Here is a 20,019-nt window from a genome sequence, read left to right on the forward strand (position 1 = left end):
TGAGCCTCCAGGTGGAGGGGGTGGTGGAGGTCAAGGATCCTGTAGCGGACATTCTCTCGGCCCACACCCCGACCAGAATAGCCTTGTCTTTTATCCGGACTATTCAGGCTAATGCCACTACAATCTGGCAATCTCCGGCCTCTATTCCGCCCACTGCCAAAGGGGTGGAGAGGAAGTATTTGGTCCCCTCCAAGGGCCACGAATACTTGTATATTCACCCCCAGCTGTGCTCCCTCATTGTACAGTCAGTTAACGAGAGGGAAAGACACGGCCAACAAGCTCCCACTCCTAAATCTAAGACACCTGGATTTATTTGGGTGCAAAATTTATTCTACTGGCGGTTTGCAGCTCAGGGTCGCTAACCAGCAGGCCCTCTTGAACCGCTACAATTATAATACCTGGAACTCAATGCAAAAGTTCAAAAAACTTATTCCTCAGGAGTCCAGGGAAGAGTTCAGGGCCCTACTAGAGGAGGGCAAGGAGGTAGCCAGAACATCCTTGCAGGGGTTTTACTCATGTTATTTTCTAGTTCCCAAGGTAAAGGGCTGGCTACGGCCCATCCTGGACCTGCGCGGACTCAACAAATTAATGGTAAGGTTGAAGTTCCACATGGTTTCCCTGGAGACCATTATTCCTTCCCTGGATCCTGGAGACTGGTACTCTGTCCTTGACATGAAGGATGGGTACTTCCACATAGCGATTTACCCGCCGCACAGGTGTTTCTTTCTCTTTGTGGTCAACCAACAGCACTTCCAATTTACCGACCTTCCCTTCGGCCTATCCACGACACCAAGGGTCTTTACAAAGTGTATGGCTGTCATAGCTGCCTCACTCCATCAACATCGGATCCAAGTGTTTCCGTACCTCGACGACTGGCTCATTTGGGATCACTCCAAGGACCAGGTGCAGTCTCATGTTCAGTTCACCATGAGCTTGTTCAGACAGCTGGGCCTGCTGTTCAATGTCGAAAAGTCCACTTTGGAGCCTACCCAAAGATTAGACTTCATCAGAGCAGTCCTGGATTCAAAACTTGCCCGTGCATGCCTACCACACGCTCGCTTCCAGTCCATGGCGAGCATTATCCACGGCCTCCAAAGCTTCCCGACCTCGACAGCACGGACATGCCTTGGTCTCCTGGGACACGTGGCATCTTGCACCTTCGTGACCAGACATGCCAGACTGCACCTCCATCCACTTCAGGCCTGGCTCTCAACCGTATACTGCCCAGGCCGGGACAACATGGGCACAGTGGTCACGGTACCGCCAGAAGTCTTAACCTCCCTGGTCTGGTGGCTGAACCCCAACTCAATATGCAAAGGGGTACCATTCCATGCCCCGCAGCCCTCCCTGGTCCTAACCATGGACACATCATCTTTGGGTTGGGGCGCCCACCTTGCAGACCTTCACACGCAGGGCCTTTGGTCTACACAAGAGAGATCCCTACACATCAACGTATGGGAGCTGAGAGCGGTGCGCCTGGCATGCCAAATGTTACGCAAGAACCTTCAGGGCCATTGTGTTGCAGTTTTTACAGACAACACAACAGCCATGTTTTATATCAACAAACAAGGGGGAGCGCGATCGCCCCCCTCTGTCAGGAAGCCCTTCACCTGTGGGAGTTCTGCATAGCTCACTCGATCGACCTAGTGGCGTCGTTTCTCCCAGGAGTCCAGAAAACCTTGGTGGACCACCTCAGCAGGTCCTTCTAGGCTCACAAGTGGTCAAGTCTCCCGGATATCATCCACTCTGTTTTCCGGAAGTAGGGGTTTTCCCCAGATAGACCTCTTCGCCTCTCGCGAGAATTGGAAGTGCCAGGTGTTCTGCTCTCTCCAGGGATGCTCCCCAGGTTCCCTGTCGGACCACCTGTTCTATGCTTTTCGTCCATTCCCGTTAGTCCACAGGGTCCTTCTCAAGTTGCGCAGAGATAGGGCCCGCTTAATTCTGATCGCCCCGGTGTGGCCCAGGCAGCACTGGTATACCACTCTCCTCGATCTCTCGGTGACCACCCCAATCCCACTTCCGTTGTGGCCAGACCTGATCATTCAGGAACACGGACGACTCTGTCATCTAGACCTACAATCCCTCCACCTCAGTGTGGATGCTGCATAGCTAACTCAAGCTGAGCTGCGTTGCTCCTGCTCAGTGCAGCAGGTACTTTTGGGTAGCAGAAAGCCCTCTACTAGGTCCATGTATTTGGCCAAGTTGAAGTGTTTCTCCTGCTGGTGTGCTCTGAGCAATACTGTCCCCCTGGAGGCGCCAGTACCTACCATCTTAGACTGTCTCTTGTCCTTGAAACAGCAGGGCCTGTCAGTTTCATCAATCAGAGTACACCTAGCAGCGATTTCGGCCTTCCACCCGGGCGAAAATGGGTGCTCGGTCTCCAATCCCATGGTCAGCAGGTTCCTCAAGGGCCTAGAACGTCTGTCTCTGCAAATTCGGAATCCGACCCCTATGTGGGACCTCAACCTGGTCCTATCCAGGCTCATGGGTGCCTATCCAGACTCATGGGTTCGAGCCGATGGCCACCTGCTCGCTCCTGTACCTTTCCTGGAAGACAGCCTTCCTCGTAGCTATCACCTTGGCGAGATATGTGTCGGGGCTTAGAGCCCTCACGTCGGACCCACTGTATACGGTGTTCCATAAGGACAAGGTACAGCTGCAACCACACCCTGCCTTCCTAAGGTGGTGTCTGCCTTCCATGTCAACCAAGACACATTCCTTCTGGTCTTCTATCCAAAGCCACACGCTTCTCGATGAGAACAACAGCTGCACTCCCTGGATATTCGCAGGGCCCTCACCTTTTACATCGAACGAACTAAACCTTTTAGGAGGACATCCCAGCTATTCATAGGCCTGGTCTACACTAAGGGCAGGGGTCAAACTAGGGTACGCAAGTTCAGCTACGCAAATAACGAAGCTGAACTCGAAGTACCCTAGTTCGAACTACTTACCCGTCCAGACGCCGCGGGATCGAAGTCTGCGGCTCCAAGGTCGACTCCACCACCGCCGTTTGCAGTGGTGGAGTTCCGGACTCGACTGGAGCACGCGGGGAGTTCGAACTATCGCATCTAGATTAGACGCGATAGTTCGAACTCCGAGAAGTCGAACTCACCGCGTCGACCCGCGCGGCAAGTGTAGCCAAGGCCATAGTGGATGAAGGGCCTCCTGGTCTCCACCCAGTGCATCTCGTCCTGGATCACATCATGCATCCGTGTGTGCTATGACTTGGCTGGTGTCTCAACTATGCACCTTACCGCCCACTCCACTCAGGCTCAAGCTTCGTCCTCTGCCTTCCTGGCTCATGTACCCATATAGGAGATCTGTAAGGCAGCAACTTGGTCATTGGTACATACCTTTGCTTCCCACTATGCTATCATCCAGCAGTCAAGGGGTGACACGGCATTTGGTTCAGGGGTTCTGCACTTCGCGATGTCTCACTCCGACCCCACTGCCTAGGTAAGGCTTGGGAGTCACCTAACTGGAATGGATATGAGCAAGCACTCGAAGAAGAAAAGATGGTTACTCACCTTTGTCACTGTTGTTCTTCGAGATGTGTTGCTCATATCCATTCCAAACCCGCCCTCCTTCCCCTCTGTCGGAGTAGCTGGCAAGAAGGAACTGAGAGGGTGCTGGGTCGGCTGGGGTATATATCTAGTGCCGTAAAAGCGCGACTCTAGGGGGCTCCACAGTCGACCCACCAAGTGTTGCTAGGGTAAAAATCTTCCGACAATTGTGCATGCGGCGCGCGCACACCTAATTGGAATGGACATGAGCAACACATCTTGAAGAACAACAGTAGTAGCTGGAACAAGCTTGCTGCATGTGAACTCAATTTTGTGGAAGCCCATTCAAACAACCCTCAATTCAGTACATCCTAACGCTTCCTGAGGTTAAGGGAAATGCCACCTTGTCTATTGACTGCAAATTACCACTTGCAAATGACTCTGAATGCTGTTCACTGCACATCAATCTCTTCCCACCCTTTGCTCTTTTTGCAACGAGGACTTTAGGAATCAATCTGAAAGAGTTAAGAGTTTCTGCAAGTGAAGCAAATATTAGCAATGGCATCAAATATGAGCAAAAATGAAAAACACAGCAACCTAAAGAGGTATTAAATGAGGCAATGCATCATGTTGGACATTTTTGAAGCCCTGCTGTGGCAGGGAAGGACATGCTTAAGGTGTTTCTTCACAAAAATATTTTGTACTCTGTGCATTTTTAATGCTGATGCCTTATTGCATCTCTCGCTATCAATTTATTATTTTCCTTACTTGAGACAAATTTAAACAACTAGATGTTGTCCTTAGTCAGTGTTCTTGGCAGCTACACAGTGAGTAAACTTTAACTTAGGGGCAGCTGATATTAGGACCTTATGTAACTAAGCAGTAAAATACATGAGTGTGTATATCATTATTTGTATTTTCCTCAGTGAGGAAGAGGAGGGTGTGCAACTATTCTTTGCAGCAGTACCAGAATTTAAAAAAACAAGTCACATTTTCATGCTTCTCCCTCAGTTTCTTTGCTAGATTCTACAAGGACAAAAGGGAGCGAGAGATTGTAAAACAGATGAAATGTGTCTGTGGAAATGGCAGGAAGTCACCCTGCAGTACTGAAGAAATTTATAATTTTGCCTAAGGCAAAATGTATCAGTGAAACAATGTGTTTGTTGACAGTAGTGGGGACTTTTTGACCAGTATAAAGTGTATGATCTGGAGAGAAGCTGAGGCCTACATCTCTTATTCAAGACAATGGGATTTGTGGGTGCCCAGCAATTTACAAAATCAGCCCCAAACTTACCGTGTGTCACAAACAATTGCGAAAGTCTTAGATTGTGCTTGTGAATATTTATGAGATTAAAATTGTTTGGAACAGGTCATGCTGGTATTTGCCCTCCTTGTTCGCTGGCCTATATAGTTTAGCTAAGACAGAGCTGATCCAACAAGATAGAGGAAAATAAAAAAGGTCTGTATTGAACCAGTACACCTCTACCCCGCTATAACGCGACCCGATATAACACAGGTTCACATATAGCGCAGTAGCAGCGGGGCTCCGGCGGCGCTTTAAAGGGTCTGGGGCTCCGGCTGCTGCAGGGAGCCCCAGGCCCGTTAAGTCACCGCCAGAGCCCTGCTGCCGCTACCCCGGGACTGTGGCAGCGGGACTGGGCTGGCGATTTAAAGGGCCCGGGCTCCCCGCAGCAGCCGGAGCCCAGAGCTCTTTAAATCACCGCTGGAGTCCTGCCGCTGCTACCCTGGTGCTGCGGCAGTGGGACTCAGCCGGGGATTTAAAGGGCCCAGGCTCCCCGCAGTGGCCGGAGCCCGGAGCTCTTTAAATCACCGCCAGAGTCCTGCCGCTGCTACCTCCCGCAGTGGCCGGAGCCCGGAGCTCTTTAAATCACCGCCAGAGTCCTGCCGCTGCTACCCTGGTGCTGCGGCAGTGGGACTCACCCGGGGATTTAAAGGGCCCAGGCTCCCCGCAGCAGCCGAAGCCCGGAGCTCTTTAAATCACCGCCAGAGTCCTGCCGCTGCCACCGGAGCTCTTTAAATCACTAGTGGAACCCTGCCGCTTCTACCTTGGGGCTGCAGCAGCGGGGCCCGCCGGCTATTTAAAGGGCTATGGGCTGCTGCCGGGAGTCCCAGGCCCTTTAAATCACCACTGGAGCCCTGCCGCTTCTACCCCGGGGCTGTGGCAGCAGGGCTCCGCCAGTGATTTAAAGGACCTGGGGCTCCCCACGGCCGGAGCCCTGGGTTCTTTAAATCACCGCTGCAGCCCTGCCACCACTACCCCAATATAACGGCGTTTCACTTATAATGCGGTAGGGATTTTTGGCTCCCCACGACCGCGTTATAGCGGGGTAGCAGTGTACTTTTGGATACTTCTGAAATTAGCAATACCCAGGTTTCTGAGTACTACTTGGCTTTATACAATAAACAGCAGATGCCCTCCTCACATAAAAAGAAAAGTGTCCAGCAAAATAAGCTAAGTAGGTTAATAAAAATGAACTCATAATATTTTGCATTTTTATACTATAGAAGCTTTCACCCGAGGACCCCAAAGTGCTTTTCAAAGGAGGGATAAGCAACCATTTTATAAATACAAGACCAGTTTCCAGGAAAGGATGTCTGACAAATGTGTCTGTCTGTCTAATCATGACAAGGTCATATGTTTTCTATTTGCAGTCTGGTTTATGCTCCCAGTTCTAAACAAGAACAGTGGGCATTAGCAGTGTCATAACCCAGTGCACCCAAGTCTGCAAGGTGCCAAGTGCCCTCAGCTTACTGGCTCCAGGAGGAGTGGAATGCATTCAGCATGTTGCAGGATTGGCCCCCGGGAGCAATATGATTGTATGATGTTTCGTCAGAAACAATGTGACTGTTCTTTGCTGCTCTTGGGGATTTTTCTGAATGCCCAGATATGTGTTCGGTGTCTATCTTGTACTTCACATCCAGGTACAGTGGAGGATATTCTGCTCTCAGTTGCACTGGTGTATATTCAGAGCAACTCTCTTGATTTATTTGGAATTATTGCAGATATAATTGAGTGCAGAATTTAGCCCATTGTATTTCCCTTGGCTTCCGACAGGCAACGTCTTGTCACTTCTCCCTTTTCAGATGTTAATCATTTAATTAGAAAACAAATCAGTTCAATCTGTGAGAAGTAAAGGTTCCTTGTATGTTTCCATTCCTTCCCTTTTACTGCTGCAGGCAATCCTGTGTAACAAAGGAGCCATTGATGCCCTCTTTAGCTTGATTCCTCCAGCTACTGCCCTGGGCGCCTGTTTTACCCTTGATCCCAAAGAGGGCATCATTCTGCCAGGTGGACTTCAAGCCATCCAGATTTCCTTCAGTTCCACCATCCTGGGGGAGTTCACGGAGGAGTTTAAATTCAGTGTGAACGGAGCCCCCGAGCCTGTGAACTTGACTATTAGGTAAGCAGGGCTATAATAAGTATTCATTAATAATTGGCATTTCTGTAACATCTTTCATCTTAGGACAGTTTTGATCCTCAGCACCCCTGTGAGGTAGAGTATTAATCCTCATTTTACAGCTGGAGATACTGAGGGTATGTCTACACTACAAAATTAGGTCGAATTTATAGAAGTTGATTTTTTTTAAAATCGATTTTATACAGTCGATTGTGTGTGTCCCCACTTAAGACCATTAAGACCATTAACTCGGCGGAGTGTATCAACAGTTCTGAGGCTAGCGTCGACTTCCGGAGCATTGCACTGTGGGTAGCTATCCCACAGTTCCTACAGTCTCCGCTGCCCATTGGAATTCTGGGTTGAGATCCCAGTGCCTGATGGGGCAAGAACATTGTCGCTGGTGGTTCTGGGTAAATGTCATCAGCCCTCCTCTCCCCCCCCCCCCCGTGAAAGCAACAGTAATAAATCGTTTCTCGCCTTTTTTCCTGGGTTACCCGTGCAGACGACATACCACAGCAAGCATGGAGCCCGCTCAGCTCACTGTCACCGTATGTCTCCTGGGTGCTGGCAGACGTGGGACTGCATTGCTACACAGCAGCAGCTCATTGCCTTTTGGCAGCAGATGGTGTATTACGATTGGTTGCCATCGTCATCATCTCCTAGGTGCTCTTTTAGCCGACCTCGTGTGCTCCTGGCTGGCCTTGGTAAGGTTGGACATAAATGGGCGACGACGATGGCCAGCAGTCATACTGCATCGTCTTCTGGCGAGCAGCCAGGAGACGACGATGGCTAGCCCAGATGTGTGAGAGAGATGGAGTGGATCAAAACAATAAAGAGACCAGATTTGTTTTGTATTCATTTGCTCCCCCCTCCATGAATAGTAGGGGGTGGGCTAGCTCAGTGGTTTGAGTTCAATCCTTGAGGGGGCCATTCTGTATGACAACCCTGTAAGCCAACCCTGTAAGCCATGTCGTCAGTTGCACCTCCCTCCATCAGAGCAACAGCAGACAATCGTTTTGCACCTTTTTTCAGCGTAGACGCCATAGCACGGCAAGCATGGAGCCCGCTCAGATCACCGCCGCAATTATGAGCACTGTAAACACCACGCGCATTATCCTGCAATATATGCAGAACCAGAACCTGCAAAAGCAGGCGAGTAGGTGACAGCAGCGCGGTGACAAAAGTGATGAGTACATGGACACAGACTTCTCTCAAAGTACGGGCCCCGGCAATGTGGACAGCATGGTGTTAATGGGGCAGGTTCATGCCGTGGAACGCTGATTCTGGGCCTGGGAAACAAGCCCAGACTGGTGGGACTGCATAGTGTTGCAGGTCTGGGACGATTCCCAGTGGCTGCGAAACTTTCACATGCGTAAGGCATTTTCATGGAACTTTGTGACTTGCTTTCTCCTGCCCTGAAGTGCAAGAATACCAAGATGAGAGCAGCCCTCACAGTTGAGAAGTGAGGGGCAATAGCCCTCTGGAAGCTTGCAATGCCAGACAGCTACCGGTCAGTTGGGCATCAATTTGGAGTGGGCAAATCTACAGTGGGGGCTGCTGTGATCCAAGTAGCCAATGCAATCACTCAGCTGCTGTTATCAAGGGTAGTGACTCTGGGAAATGTGCAGGTCATAGTGGATGGCTTTGCTGCAATGGGATTCCCTAACTGTGGTGGGGCGATAGACGGAACCCATATCCCTATCTTGGCACCGGAGCACCAAGCCAGCGAGTACATAAACCAAAAGGGGTACTTTTCAATGCTGCTGCAAGTGCTGGTGGATCACAAGGGATGTTTCACCAACATCAACGTGGGATGGCCAGGAAAGGTACATGACACTCGCATCTTCAGGAACTCTGATCTGTTTCAAAAGCTGCAGCAAGGAACTTTCTTCCCAGACCAGAAAATAACCGTTAGGGATGTTGAAATGTCTATAGTTATCCTTGGGGACCCAGCCTACCCCTTAATGCCATGGCTCATGAAGCCATACACAGGCAGCCTGGACAGTAGTCAGATGCTATTCAACTATAGGCTGAGCAAGTGCAGAATGGTGGTAGAATGTGCATTTGGACGTTTAAAAGCGCGCTGGCGCAGTTTACTGACTCATTTAGACCTCAGCAAAACCAGTATTTCCATCGTTATTACTGCTTGCTGTGTGCTCCACAATATCTGTGAGAGTAAGGGGGAAACATTTATGGCAGGGTGGGAGGTTGAGGCAAATCGCCTGGCTACACGCAACCAGACACCAGGGCGGTTAGAAGAGTACAGAAAGGCATGGTGTACATCAGAGAAGCTTTGAAAACCAGTTTCATGACTGGCCAGGCTACGGTGTGAAAGTTCTGTTTGTTTCTCCTTGATGACACCCCCCCACCCCCGGTTCACTTTACTTCCCTGTAAGATAACCACTCTCCCCTCCCCCCTTCAATCACCGCTTGCAGAGGCAATAAAGTCATTGTTGCTTCACATTCATGCATTCTTTATTAATTCATCACACAAATAGGGGGATAACTACCAAGGTAGCCCAGGAGGGGTGGGGGAGGAGGGAAGGACAAGGCCACACTGCACTTTAAAACTTATTGAATGCCAGCTTTCTGTTGCTTGGGCAGTCCTCTGGGGTGGAGTGGTTGGGTGCCTGGAGGGTCCCCCCCCCCGCGTTCTTGGGCATCTGGGTGAGGAGGCTTTGGAACTTAGGGAGGAGGGCAGTTGGTTACACAGGGGCTGTAGCGGCGGTCTGTGCTCAAGCTGCCTTTCCTGAACCTCAGCCATACACCAGAGCATAACAGTTTGTTCCTCCAGTAGCCTCAGCATTGCCTCTTGCCTTCTGTCACCAAGCTGACACCACCTATCATCTTCAGCCCACCACCTGTCCTCGTGTTCATATTGTGCTTTCCTGGACTCTGACAATGTCTGCCTCCACGCATTCTGCTGGGCTCTTTCAGTGTGGGAGGACTGCATGAGCTCAGAGAACATTTCATCACGAGTGCGTTTTTTTCCACCTTCTAATCTTCGCTAGCCTCTGGGAAGGAGAAAATAGTGTGAGCGTTGAAACATTTGCAGCTGGTGGTGGAAAAAAAAAGGGAGAGGGGTAGTTAAAAAGACACATTTTAGAGAACAATGGGTAGAATCTTTCATGGTAAACCTTGCTGTTAACATTACATAGCACACATGCTTTCGGTACAAGGTCGCATTTTGCCTCTTATTGAGGGTATGCCGGTTTGGTGTGAGAGATCTTTCACGCAGCACCAGGCAACAGAATTTGGGTTGCAGGCAGACATGGTAAGCCACAGTCTTTTGGCTTCTTTAACCTTCATAACACATGGGAATGGTTTCAAACAGCAGCACCCTCCTTTCCCATACCAAGCAGCCATTGGGTTGGCCATTTAAAAGAAGGAGGGGCTGCGGTTTTCGGGTTAACGTGCAACACAAACCCAACTAACCCCCCCCCACAATTCTCTGGGATGATCGCTTCACCCCTCCCCTCACCGCGTGGCTAACAGCGGGGAAAATTTCTGTTCAGCCACAGGCAAACAGCCCAGCAGGAACGGGCACCTCTGAATGTCCCCTTAATAAAATCACCCTATTTCAACCAGGTGACCAGGAATGATATCACTCTCTTGAGGATAACACAGACAGATAAAGAAAGGATGTTGCTTGAATGCCAGCAAACACCGGGACCATACGCTGCCATGCTTTTTAATGCAATGATTCCAGACTACGTGGTACTGGCCTGGTGTGGTAAAGTGTCCTACCATGGAGGACGGAATAAGGCTGCCCTCCCCAGAAACCTTTTGCAAAGGCTTTGGGAGTACATCCAGGAGAGCTTTATGGAGATGTCCCTGGAGGATTTCTGCTCCATCCCCAGACACCTTAACAGACTTTTCCAGTAGATGTACTGGCCGTGAATGCCAGGGCAGATTAATCATTAAACACGCTTGCTTTTAAACCATCTATAATATTTACAAAGGTACACTCACCAGAGGTCCCTTCTCTGCCTGGCGGGTCCGGGAGGCAGCCTTGGGTGGGTTTGGAAGGTACTGACTCCAGGTCCAGGGTGAGAAACAGTTCCTGGCTGTCGGGGAAAACGGTTTCTCCGCTTCCTTGCTGTGAGCTATCTTCAAACCCCTCCTTCTCATCTTCCTTGTCTCCAAAACCCGTATCCCTGTTGCGTGCTACTCCATTGATAGAGTCAAAGCATAGGGGTGGGGTAGTTGTAGGGGCACCCCCTAGAATGGCATGCAGCTCATCATAGAAGTGGCATGTCTGGGGCTCTGACCTGGAGCGGACGTTTGCCTCTGGTTTTTTGATAGGCTCGCCTCAGCTCCTTAAGTTTCACACAGCACTGCTGTGGGTCCCTGTTATAGCCTCTGTCCTTCATGCCCTTTGAGATTTTTTTCAAATGTTTGGGCATTTCGTCTTTTGGAACGGAGTTCTGATAGCACAGATTCGTCTCCCCATACAGCGAGCAGATCCCATACCTCCCATTCGGTCCATGCTGGAGCTCTTTTGCGATTCTCGGACTCCATCATGGTCACCTCTGCTGATGAGATCTGCACTCACCTGCAGATCACCACACTGGCCAAACAGGAAATGAGATTCAAAAGTTTGCGAGCCTTTTCCTGTCTACCTGGCCAGTGCATCGGAGTTGAGAGCGCTGTCCAGAGCGGTCACAATGGAGCACTCTGGGACAGCTCCCGGAGGCCAATACCGTCAAATTGTGACCACACTACCTCAAATTCCACCTTGTCGGGGGTGGAGTACTGTAATCTATTTTAAGAGCCCTTTAAGTAAAAAATAATGGCTTCGTCATGTGGCTGGGTGCAGGGTTAAATTGATCTAATGCTGATAAATTCGACCTAAACTCGTAGTGTAGACCAGGGCTGAGAAGAGCAGAGATTTGTCCATGGTCACATCATAAGGAACCAGTGTCAGAGCCAAGACTAGAACCCATGCTAACATAGTTCCTATTTTTAAGAAAGGGAAAAAAAGTGATCCGAGTAACTATAGGCCTGTTAGTTTGATATCTGTAGTATGCAAGATCTTGGAAAAAATTTTGAAGGAAAAAGTAGTTAAGGACATTGAAGTCAATGGTAATTGGGACAAAATACAACATGGTTTTACAAAAGGTAGATTGTGCCAAACCAACCTGATCTCCTCCTTTGAGAAGGTAACAGATTTTTTAGACAAAGGAAACACAGTGGATCTAATTTACCTCGATTTCAGTAAGGCATTTGATATGGTTCCACATGGGGAATTATTAGTTAAATTGGAAAAGATGGGGATCAATATGAAAATAGAAAGGTGGATAAGGAACTGGTTAAAGGGGAGACTACAATGGGTCATACTGAAAGGTGAACTGTCAGGCTGGAAGGAGGTTACTAGTGGAGTTCCTCAGGGATCAGTTTTGGGACCAATCTTATTTAATCTTTTTATTACTGACCTTGGCACAAAAAGCGGGAATGTGTTAATAAAGTTTGCGGATGACACGAAGCTGGGAGGTATTGCTAACACAGAGAAGGACCGGGATATCCTACAGGAAGATCTGGATGACCTTGTAAACTGGAGTAATAGTAATAGGATGAAATTTAATAGTGAAAAGTGCAAGGTCATGCATTTAGGGATTAATAACAAGAACTTTAGTTATAAATTGGGGACGCATCAGAATAATCTGTTTGCATAAACTTCTTCAATGTGATAACTCCCTTCTGAGACAATTACCTGGCCTCATGCAGAGAGCTGCAAAAAGGGTACTAGTGCTTTTAGTATAATTGCTCATTCTGGAGAACTGCTTCAGGGAGGATTGTTCAGGAAATAGTCTGGTCAGAGAGAACTGGGGTAGCTCATAAACTCTTAGATTTCTAATAGTTGTAAGGCCTGTACCCTTGGAAGTGCACAAGGCCCCAGCTGTAGTTCTGCGGGGGGTTAGGAGGTGGAGGAACTCTGGAGCACTCATAGAGAAAAATTGGTGGGTGCTCTGCACCCACCGGCAGCTCCCCGCTCCACCTCCGCTCTGCTTCCGCCTCCTCACCTGAGCACGCCGCCGAGTCCTGCTTCTCCCTCCTCTCTCCCAGCGCTTGCGCCATGAAATAGCTGTTTCACGCAGCAAGCGGTGGGAGGGAGGGGGAGTAGGAGGAACGTGGCGCGCTCGGGGAAGAGGCAGGGCCGGAGCAGAGATTTGAGGAGGGGTCCAATAGGGACAGGCAGGGGGCGGAGTTGGGGTAGGGCCGGGGCAGGGCCGGGGGCAGGCAAGTACCAACCGGCACCAAGGAAAGTTGGCATCTCCCCAAACCCACAGCTGAGGGGAAAGGGGGAGCTTCCCCAGGGCTGCCAATAAGCTGCCCCCAGCCCAGAATCTCCAGAGTGCCCAGCTTGCAGCTGCTGTGCCTCCTGCCGGGGCACCAAGGAAAGTTGGCAACTGTGAGTAAGGTTCTGGCAGCTGCCAGTGCTGCAGAGTGGGCTCTAGCATGGGCTGTTCCTGGGACCAGAAGTCTGTTAATATGTTATTAATGATTCATACAAAAGCACAGCAACATCTACCGTGCTCTAGTATTGGAAATGATTGTGGTATTTCCTGTTCTTAGCGTAGCAAGGGCTGGGGTAATCCATAAACCTCAGCCAAGGAAACATTGATTTATAAGATCATTAATTTTGCAGATTGCACTAATATAGGGGGAGAGGTGCAGTTTCAGAGAAGAATAATCTTCACAGTCTGAATGGATGAGCTCAGTGGTGGAGAATGAAATTTAAGGGCCGATTCTGCTACCCTCTCCAGCCCCTGTTGGCCGCTCTGGTTGTGTATAGGGTCCTTACATGAGCTACAGGAAGCTGGGGGTGAATCCCTTCAGGATCAACATAGGATCAGCACCGGACATCCTATACCGCCCCTCCCTGCAAACCTTGGTGAAGGGTCATTGAGGCAGGAGGCACAGCAGCTGCAAGCTGGGCACTCTGGAGATTCTGGGCTGGGGGCAGCTTATTGGCAGCCCTGGGCAAGCTCCCCCTTTCCCCTCGGCTGTGGGTTTGGGGAGATGCAGCGTATTGTCAGACCCGCTATATCTAAGAGTCAAGTAATGCTAAGCACACTTTAAATGACATTAAATTAGCTAATATGGAAGAGGAAGAGGTTCTCCACTATGTTTATTGATAAACATTTACATTCTTGGTCCAGCGTGCAACAACAGGAAAGAAGGCTCATGAGTTGTTGGCTTTTATCAGAGGGGCATATTATGCCATCCAAGGTTATTGTGCTTTCACCCTATAAACACTTATTAGAGCACATCTGGTGCCCTGTCTGAACCATCTTATTTGAGAAGAGATGTAGTTAACATGGAGCAAGTTCAGCATACAGCAAACAGATGATAAATGGGTCGCAATAGGCCATGTATGGAGAGATTATGTAGCCTTGAGAGATGAGCCAAAGGTGAGATGGCTGAAGCAGTTACATTAGCAGAGCTCAGGGCCGGCTCCAGGCACCAGCGTAGGAAGCAGGTGCTTGGGGTGGCCAATTCAAAGGGGCGGCACGTCCGGGTCTTCGGTGGGAATTTGGCAGCGGGTCCCTCATTCCCTCTCTTCCTCTTTGAGCTGCCGCCGAATTGCCGCCGAAGAGGAAGAGAGGGAGGACCCACAGCCGATCTGCTGCCGAAGAGGAAGAGAGGGAGGACCCACAGCCGAACTGCTGCCGAAGAGGAAGAGAGGGAGGACCCACAGCCGAACTGCCGCCGAAGAGGAAGAGAGGGAGGACCCACAGCCGATCTGCCGCCGAAGAGGAAGAGAGGGAGGACCCACAGCCGAACTGCCGCCGAAGAGGAAGAGAGGGAGGACCCACAGCCGAACTGCCGCCGAAGAGGAAGAGAGGGAGGACCCACAGCCGAACTGCCGCCGAAAAGGAAGAGAGGGAGGACCCACAGCCGAACTGCCGCCAAAGAGGAAGAGAGGGAGGACCCACAGCCGAACTGCCGCCGAAGAGGAAGAGAGGGAGGACCCACAGCCGAACTGCCGCCGAAGAGGAAGAGAGGGAGGACCCACAGCCGAACTGCTGCCGAAAAGGAAGAGAGGGAGGACCCACAGCCAAACTGCTGCAGAAGAGGAAGAGAGGGAGGACCCACAGCCGAACTGCTGCAGAAGAGGAAGAGAGGGAGGACCCACAGCCGAACTGCTGCAGAAGAGGAAGAGAGGGAGGACCCACAGCCGAACTGCTGCAGAAGAGGAAGAGAGGGAGGACCCACAGCCAAACTGCTGCAGAAGAGGAAGAGAGGGAGGACCCACAGCCGAACTGCCGCCGAAGAGGAAGAGAGGGAGGACCCACAGCCAAACTGCTGCAGAAGAGGAAGAGAGGGAGGACCCACAGCCAAACTGCCGCCGAAGAGGAAGAGAGGGAGGACCCACAGCCGAACTGCCGCCGAAGAGGAAGAGAGGGAGGACCCACAGCCGAACTGCCGCCGAAGAGGAAGAGAGGGAGGACCCACAGCCGAACTGCTGCAGAAGAGGAAGAGAGGGAGGACCCACAGCCGAACTGCCGCCGAAGAGGAAGAGAGGGAGGACCCACAGCCGAACTGCCGCCGAAGAGGAAGAGAGGGAGGACCCACAGCCGAACTGCCGCCGAAAAGGAAGAGAGGGAGGACCCACAGCCGAACTGCCGCCAAAGAGGAAGAGAGGGAGGACCCACAGCCGAACTGCCGCCGAAGAGGAAGAGAGGGAGGACCCACAGCCGAACTGCCGCCGAAGAGGAAGAGAGGGAGGACCCACAGCCGAACTGCTGCCGAAAAGGAAGAGAGGGAGGACCCACAGCCAAACTGCTGCAGAAGAGGAAGAGAGGGAGGACCCACAGCCGAACTGCTGCAGAAGAGGAAGAGAGGGAGGACCCACAGCCGAACTGCTGCAGAAGAGGAAGAGAGGGAGGACCCACAGCCAAACTGCTGCAGAAGAGGAAGAGAGGGAGGACCCACAGCCGAACTGCCGCCGAAGAGGAAGAGAGGGAGGACCCACAGCCAAACTGCTGCAGAAGAGGAAGAGAGGGAGGACCCACAGCCAAACTGCTGCAGAAGAGGAAGAGAGGGAGGACCCACAGCCGAACTGCCGCCGAAGAGGAAGAGAGGGAGGACCCACAGCCGAACTGCCGCCGAAGAGGAAGAGAGGGAGGACCCACAGCCGAACTGCTGCAGAAGAGGAAGAGAGGGAGGACCCACAGCCGAACTGCCGCCGAAGAGGAAGAGAGGGAGGACCCACAGCCGAACTGCTGCAGAAGAAGCGGTGCAGTTGAGCTGCCGCCGAAGTGCCGCCGCGCTTTTTTTTTTTTTTTTTTTTGTCGCTTGGGATGGCAGAAAAGCTGGAGCCGGGGAACAGCTGACTGACTTTGCAATGATCTGGTCACCCCACTCTGATGCTCTGCACTCACACTGAGCCCAAAGTATTGGTGAGCCCCTGCACCCGCCAAATGAAATCAGAGAGCACCAGGCTGCCCAAGTTAATGGCTGGGTCTTTGGCCTTCTCCTCTCTTCTCCTCTCCTCTGGTGAGAACATAAGATCGACCACACTGGGACAGACCAAAGGTCCATCTAGCCCAATATCCTGTCTTCCGACAGTGGCCAGTGCCATGTGCCCCAGAGGGAATGAACAGAACAGGGAATCATCCAGTGATCCATCCCTTGTCACCCATTCCCAGCTACTGGCAAATAGAGGCTAGGGACACCACCCCTGCCCATCCTGGCTAATAGCCATTGATGGACCTGTCCTCCATGAACTTATCCCATTCTTTTTTTAACCTTGTTATAGTCTTGGCTTTCACAATATCCTCTGGCAAAGAGTTCCACGGAAAACAAATACTTCCTTTTGTTTGTTTTAAACCTGCTGTCTATTAATTTCATTTGGTGACCCCTAGCTCTTGTGTTATGAGAAGGAATAAATAACACTTCCTTATTTACTTTCTTCACACCAGTCATGATTTTATAGACCTCTAGCATATCCCCCCCCTTAGTCGTCTCTTTTCCACCTGAGAAGTCCCAGTCTTATTAATCTCTCTTCATATGGAAGCCATTCCGTACCTCTAACCATTTTTGTTGCCCTTTTCTGTACTTTTCCCAATTCTAATATCTTTTTTTGAGATGAAGCGACCACATCAAGGTGTGGGCATCCCATGGATTTATAGGGAGGCAATATGATATTTTCTGTCTTCTTATCTATCCCTTTCCTAATGATTCCCAACATTCTGTTTGCTTTTTTGACTGCTGATACACATTGAGTAGATGTTTTCAGAGAACTATCCACAGTGACTCCAAGATCTATTTCTTGAGTGGTAACAGCCAATTTAGACCCAATCATTTTATATGTATAATAGAGGACTATGTTTTCCAGTGTGCATTACCAAGCATCAACTGCTCTTGCTCTGTGATTCTTTAAGAGATCACTGTTTCAAAACCTGCTGTCCTTTCTCTTGTTATGTGTGAGCTGCCCTGTTATCAGCTGTTGGCACAGAGCTCTGAGATGGCACCGTGCCCAGAACTTCTGGGTAGACAAGCAGGGTTTAACTCATTCAAGCAGAGATGCAAATGGCTGAGCCCAAAGAAAAGTAATTTCCCCCCCTTGCATGGCAAGCTTGGTCCTTGGTAACTTCTTGGTAGAATCCACAACCAGAGGCATTTTAGAGGTAGCTTTCCTCTGTGTTGTTATGGCAGGTGTCACCAAGTAATGCTGTTATATACAGTCTTCCCAGTTCTTTTTCTTGGCCCGTGAGCAAATGTTCGACATTGGGAGCATAGCAGTGGTTTCTGTTTTTGTTATGCAAGATTCTGTGTAGAGGCAATGCTCCTTGCAAAGGGAGCTGTGCAAGCAGTAGGAGAGTTTGCTGTCTGCCATGGTCTCTGATTAGAGTCCATTTTTAAGGCAGAACTGCTTCCTGTGAACATTGTTTCTGGGCCGAGATTCCTGAAATAGGGGATTGACTGCTTGTGTTCCAGGACTGAACAAATTGCAATCAGAATGTACCCAATCCCCAAGTCACTAATTTCTCCTCTACTGGGAAGCCAACCTGCAAGTTCCTGGACATCTGCTCCAGCTCAATAGAAGGGTGAAGCTGGTATCAGAGGGGACACTGGTGTCGAAAAAAAGGGGAATAAAGTGCACTGCACACACAATTAAAATAAATTCCCTCCAACGGGACACTGGAAACCACCCTATCACCCTCTTACAATGGCAGCAAACACATCATGGCTGCAGTCACAATCCTGAGAACAAACTTTGAAGGCACAGTGCAAGGACTGTGGTCCCTTTATTCAGTCCAGAAAGACAGAGATCTCAGTTCTTTGCACCAGGAAGGTAGCACACATGAAATACCTATTTAGCATTGTGCAGCTCCAGTCACTAGTTTCAGTGGAGTCTGCAAATGTCCTGGCTGTGGGGATGAGGGATGAAAGAAGGGGATGAGTGAGAGGGAGGGGAGAAGTAAGAAAGTGAGCTGGCATCAGAGCAGTTCAGATTGCTGGCAGCTTAATTCAGATATGCACTGGTCATTGTTTTAATTGTCAACCAGTGTGTATGTGGCCAATTGACATATTTCTCCATTAGCCACAACTCCAGTACAGCAACCATGTTCTTTAGTGCTATCTCACTTGGATTTGGGATGCTGACAGGTGTCTTGAACTCCCTGGATCCATTCCTCAGAATCCTGCAAGTTCATTGGTTGCTTGGGCCAATATTCATCAAGTGAAAGACAAACCTTGTCCATCGGAAGAACACCTATTACAGCTCAGAAACATTGCTGGTATTTTGAAGAACATCAAGCCAGTGAACCCTGGTCTGGAACCCTGGCTATAGTAGCATCACTGGATTGAGTTTTAGAGTGTCTGGCACTTGCAGTACATTGCGAAAAGGGCATATACAAGTGAAACTGTTATACTCCAGGTCCTTGCCAAGGGTGGGAAGGAAACCTGACTTTCCAAATCATTTCACTTGATCCCAACTTCCCTCTCTCACAGAAAGAGTTTGACTTGACAAGTCAGATTGATAAATAGGACTAAATAGAGTCAGCCTTCCTCAGTTTCCATTTATTCATCACTTCACCTAGGCTGCCTAGCTTCCACACTGATGCCTTGCTACGCACAAGTGGGAGGTGTATTGATTTGACACTGGTGAATTTAAGACCAACATTCCCCTAGTTGCACTGCTAACTGTAGCAGCAGCTAAAAGCTATGGACTCTTTCTTGCTAACCACTTCCTCCATCTGTGTCTTTTTCCTCCCAGGGGCTGTGTCATCGGACCGACGTTTCATTTCAACGTACCATCCCTAAATTTTGGCGATGTCTCCTTTGGTGAGTATATCGTTCTTAGTTGCCAGTTGTAGGTGAGCTCTACTGCAATATTAAAATGAAACATTTTCATGCAAGAGCATCCACTGCATGAGATCCTTTGTGTAAGGCTTTGGGGTACTGAAACAATCTTTGTTTTGTAGAGTCAGCTGATTTGTAAGATTAATACATAATAGAAGTATTCCACATTGCAAAACAAGCATGGAGAGCTCTTTGCTGATGGATCAAGGTACCTGGGAGACAATCCCGATAATTGCATCTGGAAGGACCCAAATTTCCCACCCTGCAAGTGTGCAGCTCTTAGTCACAAACACATGCACATTAATGAGACAAAGTTCTTGAAAAGAAACTAGAATGTATTGGACTTTGTCAGGAATGATGGGAAACATTCAGCACCATCTGAAAGGAGCAGGAGTTTAACACCTCTTAAAGTTTTTGAATGGTGAGAGAAAACTAGGAGTTCTCAGGTTACATCACATTATATTATGCGCCATAGAATGTCCAAAGTCAGAGTTTGATGGTAAGTAGTGATATGAGCTCTTTGTATTTCATTTCTCATGTCGAGATGTCAAATAGGAGGAAGCAACCAGTGTAGCTAGTGTCAATATTATACAGTATCCACCAGTGTTGTTGTTTTTTTAACGCAGACCTTGACAGTAACATGGCTAGAAATGGTCTGGTCTAAGAAGGAGAAAGGGTTGGGAAAGCAGAGTTAATTGTTCTCTGTACATCTCAGAGAGAGGAGAGTTAGTCATATCACTAATCTGTACCTGTCCTGGGCAATTATTTGAAATCCAAGGCAA

At 49.6% G+C, this 20,019-nt stretch overlaps 1 protein-coding gene across 7 annotated transcripts in view; it reads left to right on the forward strand.

Annotated features, from left to right (window-relative positions):
- Positions 1 to 20,019, forward strand: part of HYDIN (HYDIN axonemal central pair apparatus protein) — a 399,941-nt gene that overhangs the window by 122,172 nt on the left and 257,750 nt on the right. For all 7 annotated transcript variants that reach the window (XM_044987150.1, XM_044987153.1, XM_044987154.1 and 4 more), the window contains 2 exons: positions 6,702 to 6,925; positions 19,152 to 19,219. In XM_044987150.1, the coding sequence (XP_044843085.1) occupies positions 6,702 to 6,925; positions 19,152 to 19,219 (292 nt within the window). The remainder of the gene's footprint in view (positions 1 to 6,701; positions 6,926 to 19,151; positions 19,220 to 20,019) is intronic.

Source organism: Mauremys mutica, chromosome 14 (genome assembly GCF_020497125.1).
Source record: "Mauremys mutica isolate MM-2020 ecotype Southern chromosome 14, ASM2049712v1, whole genome shotgun sequence".
In the NCBI taxonomy this organism is placed as follows: Eukaryota; Metazoa; Chordata; order Testudines; family Geoemydidae; genus Mauremys; species Mauremys mutica.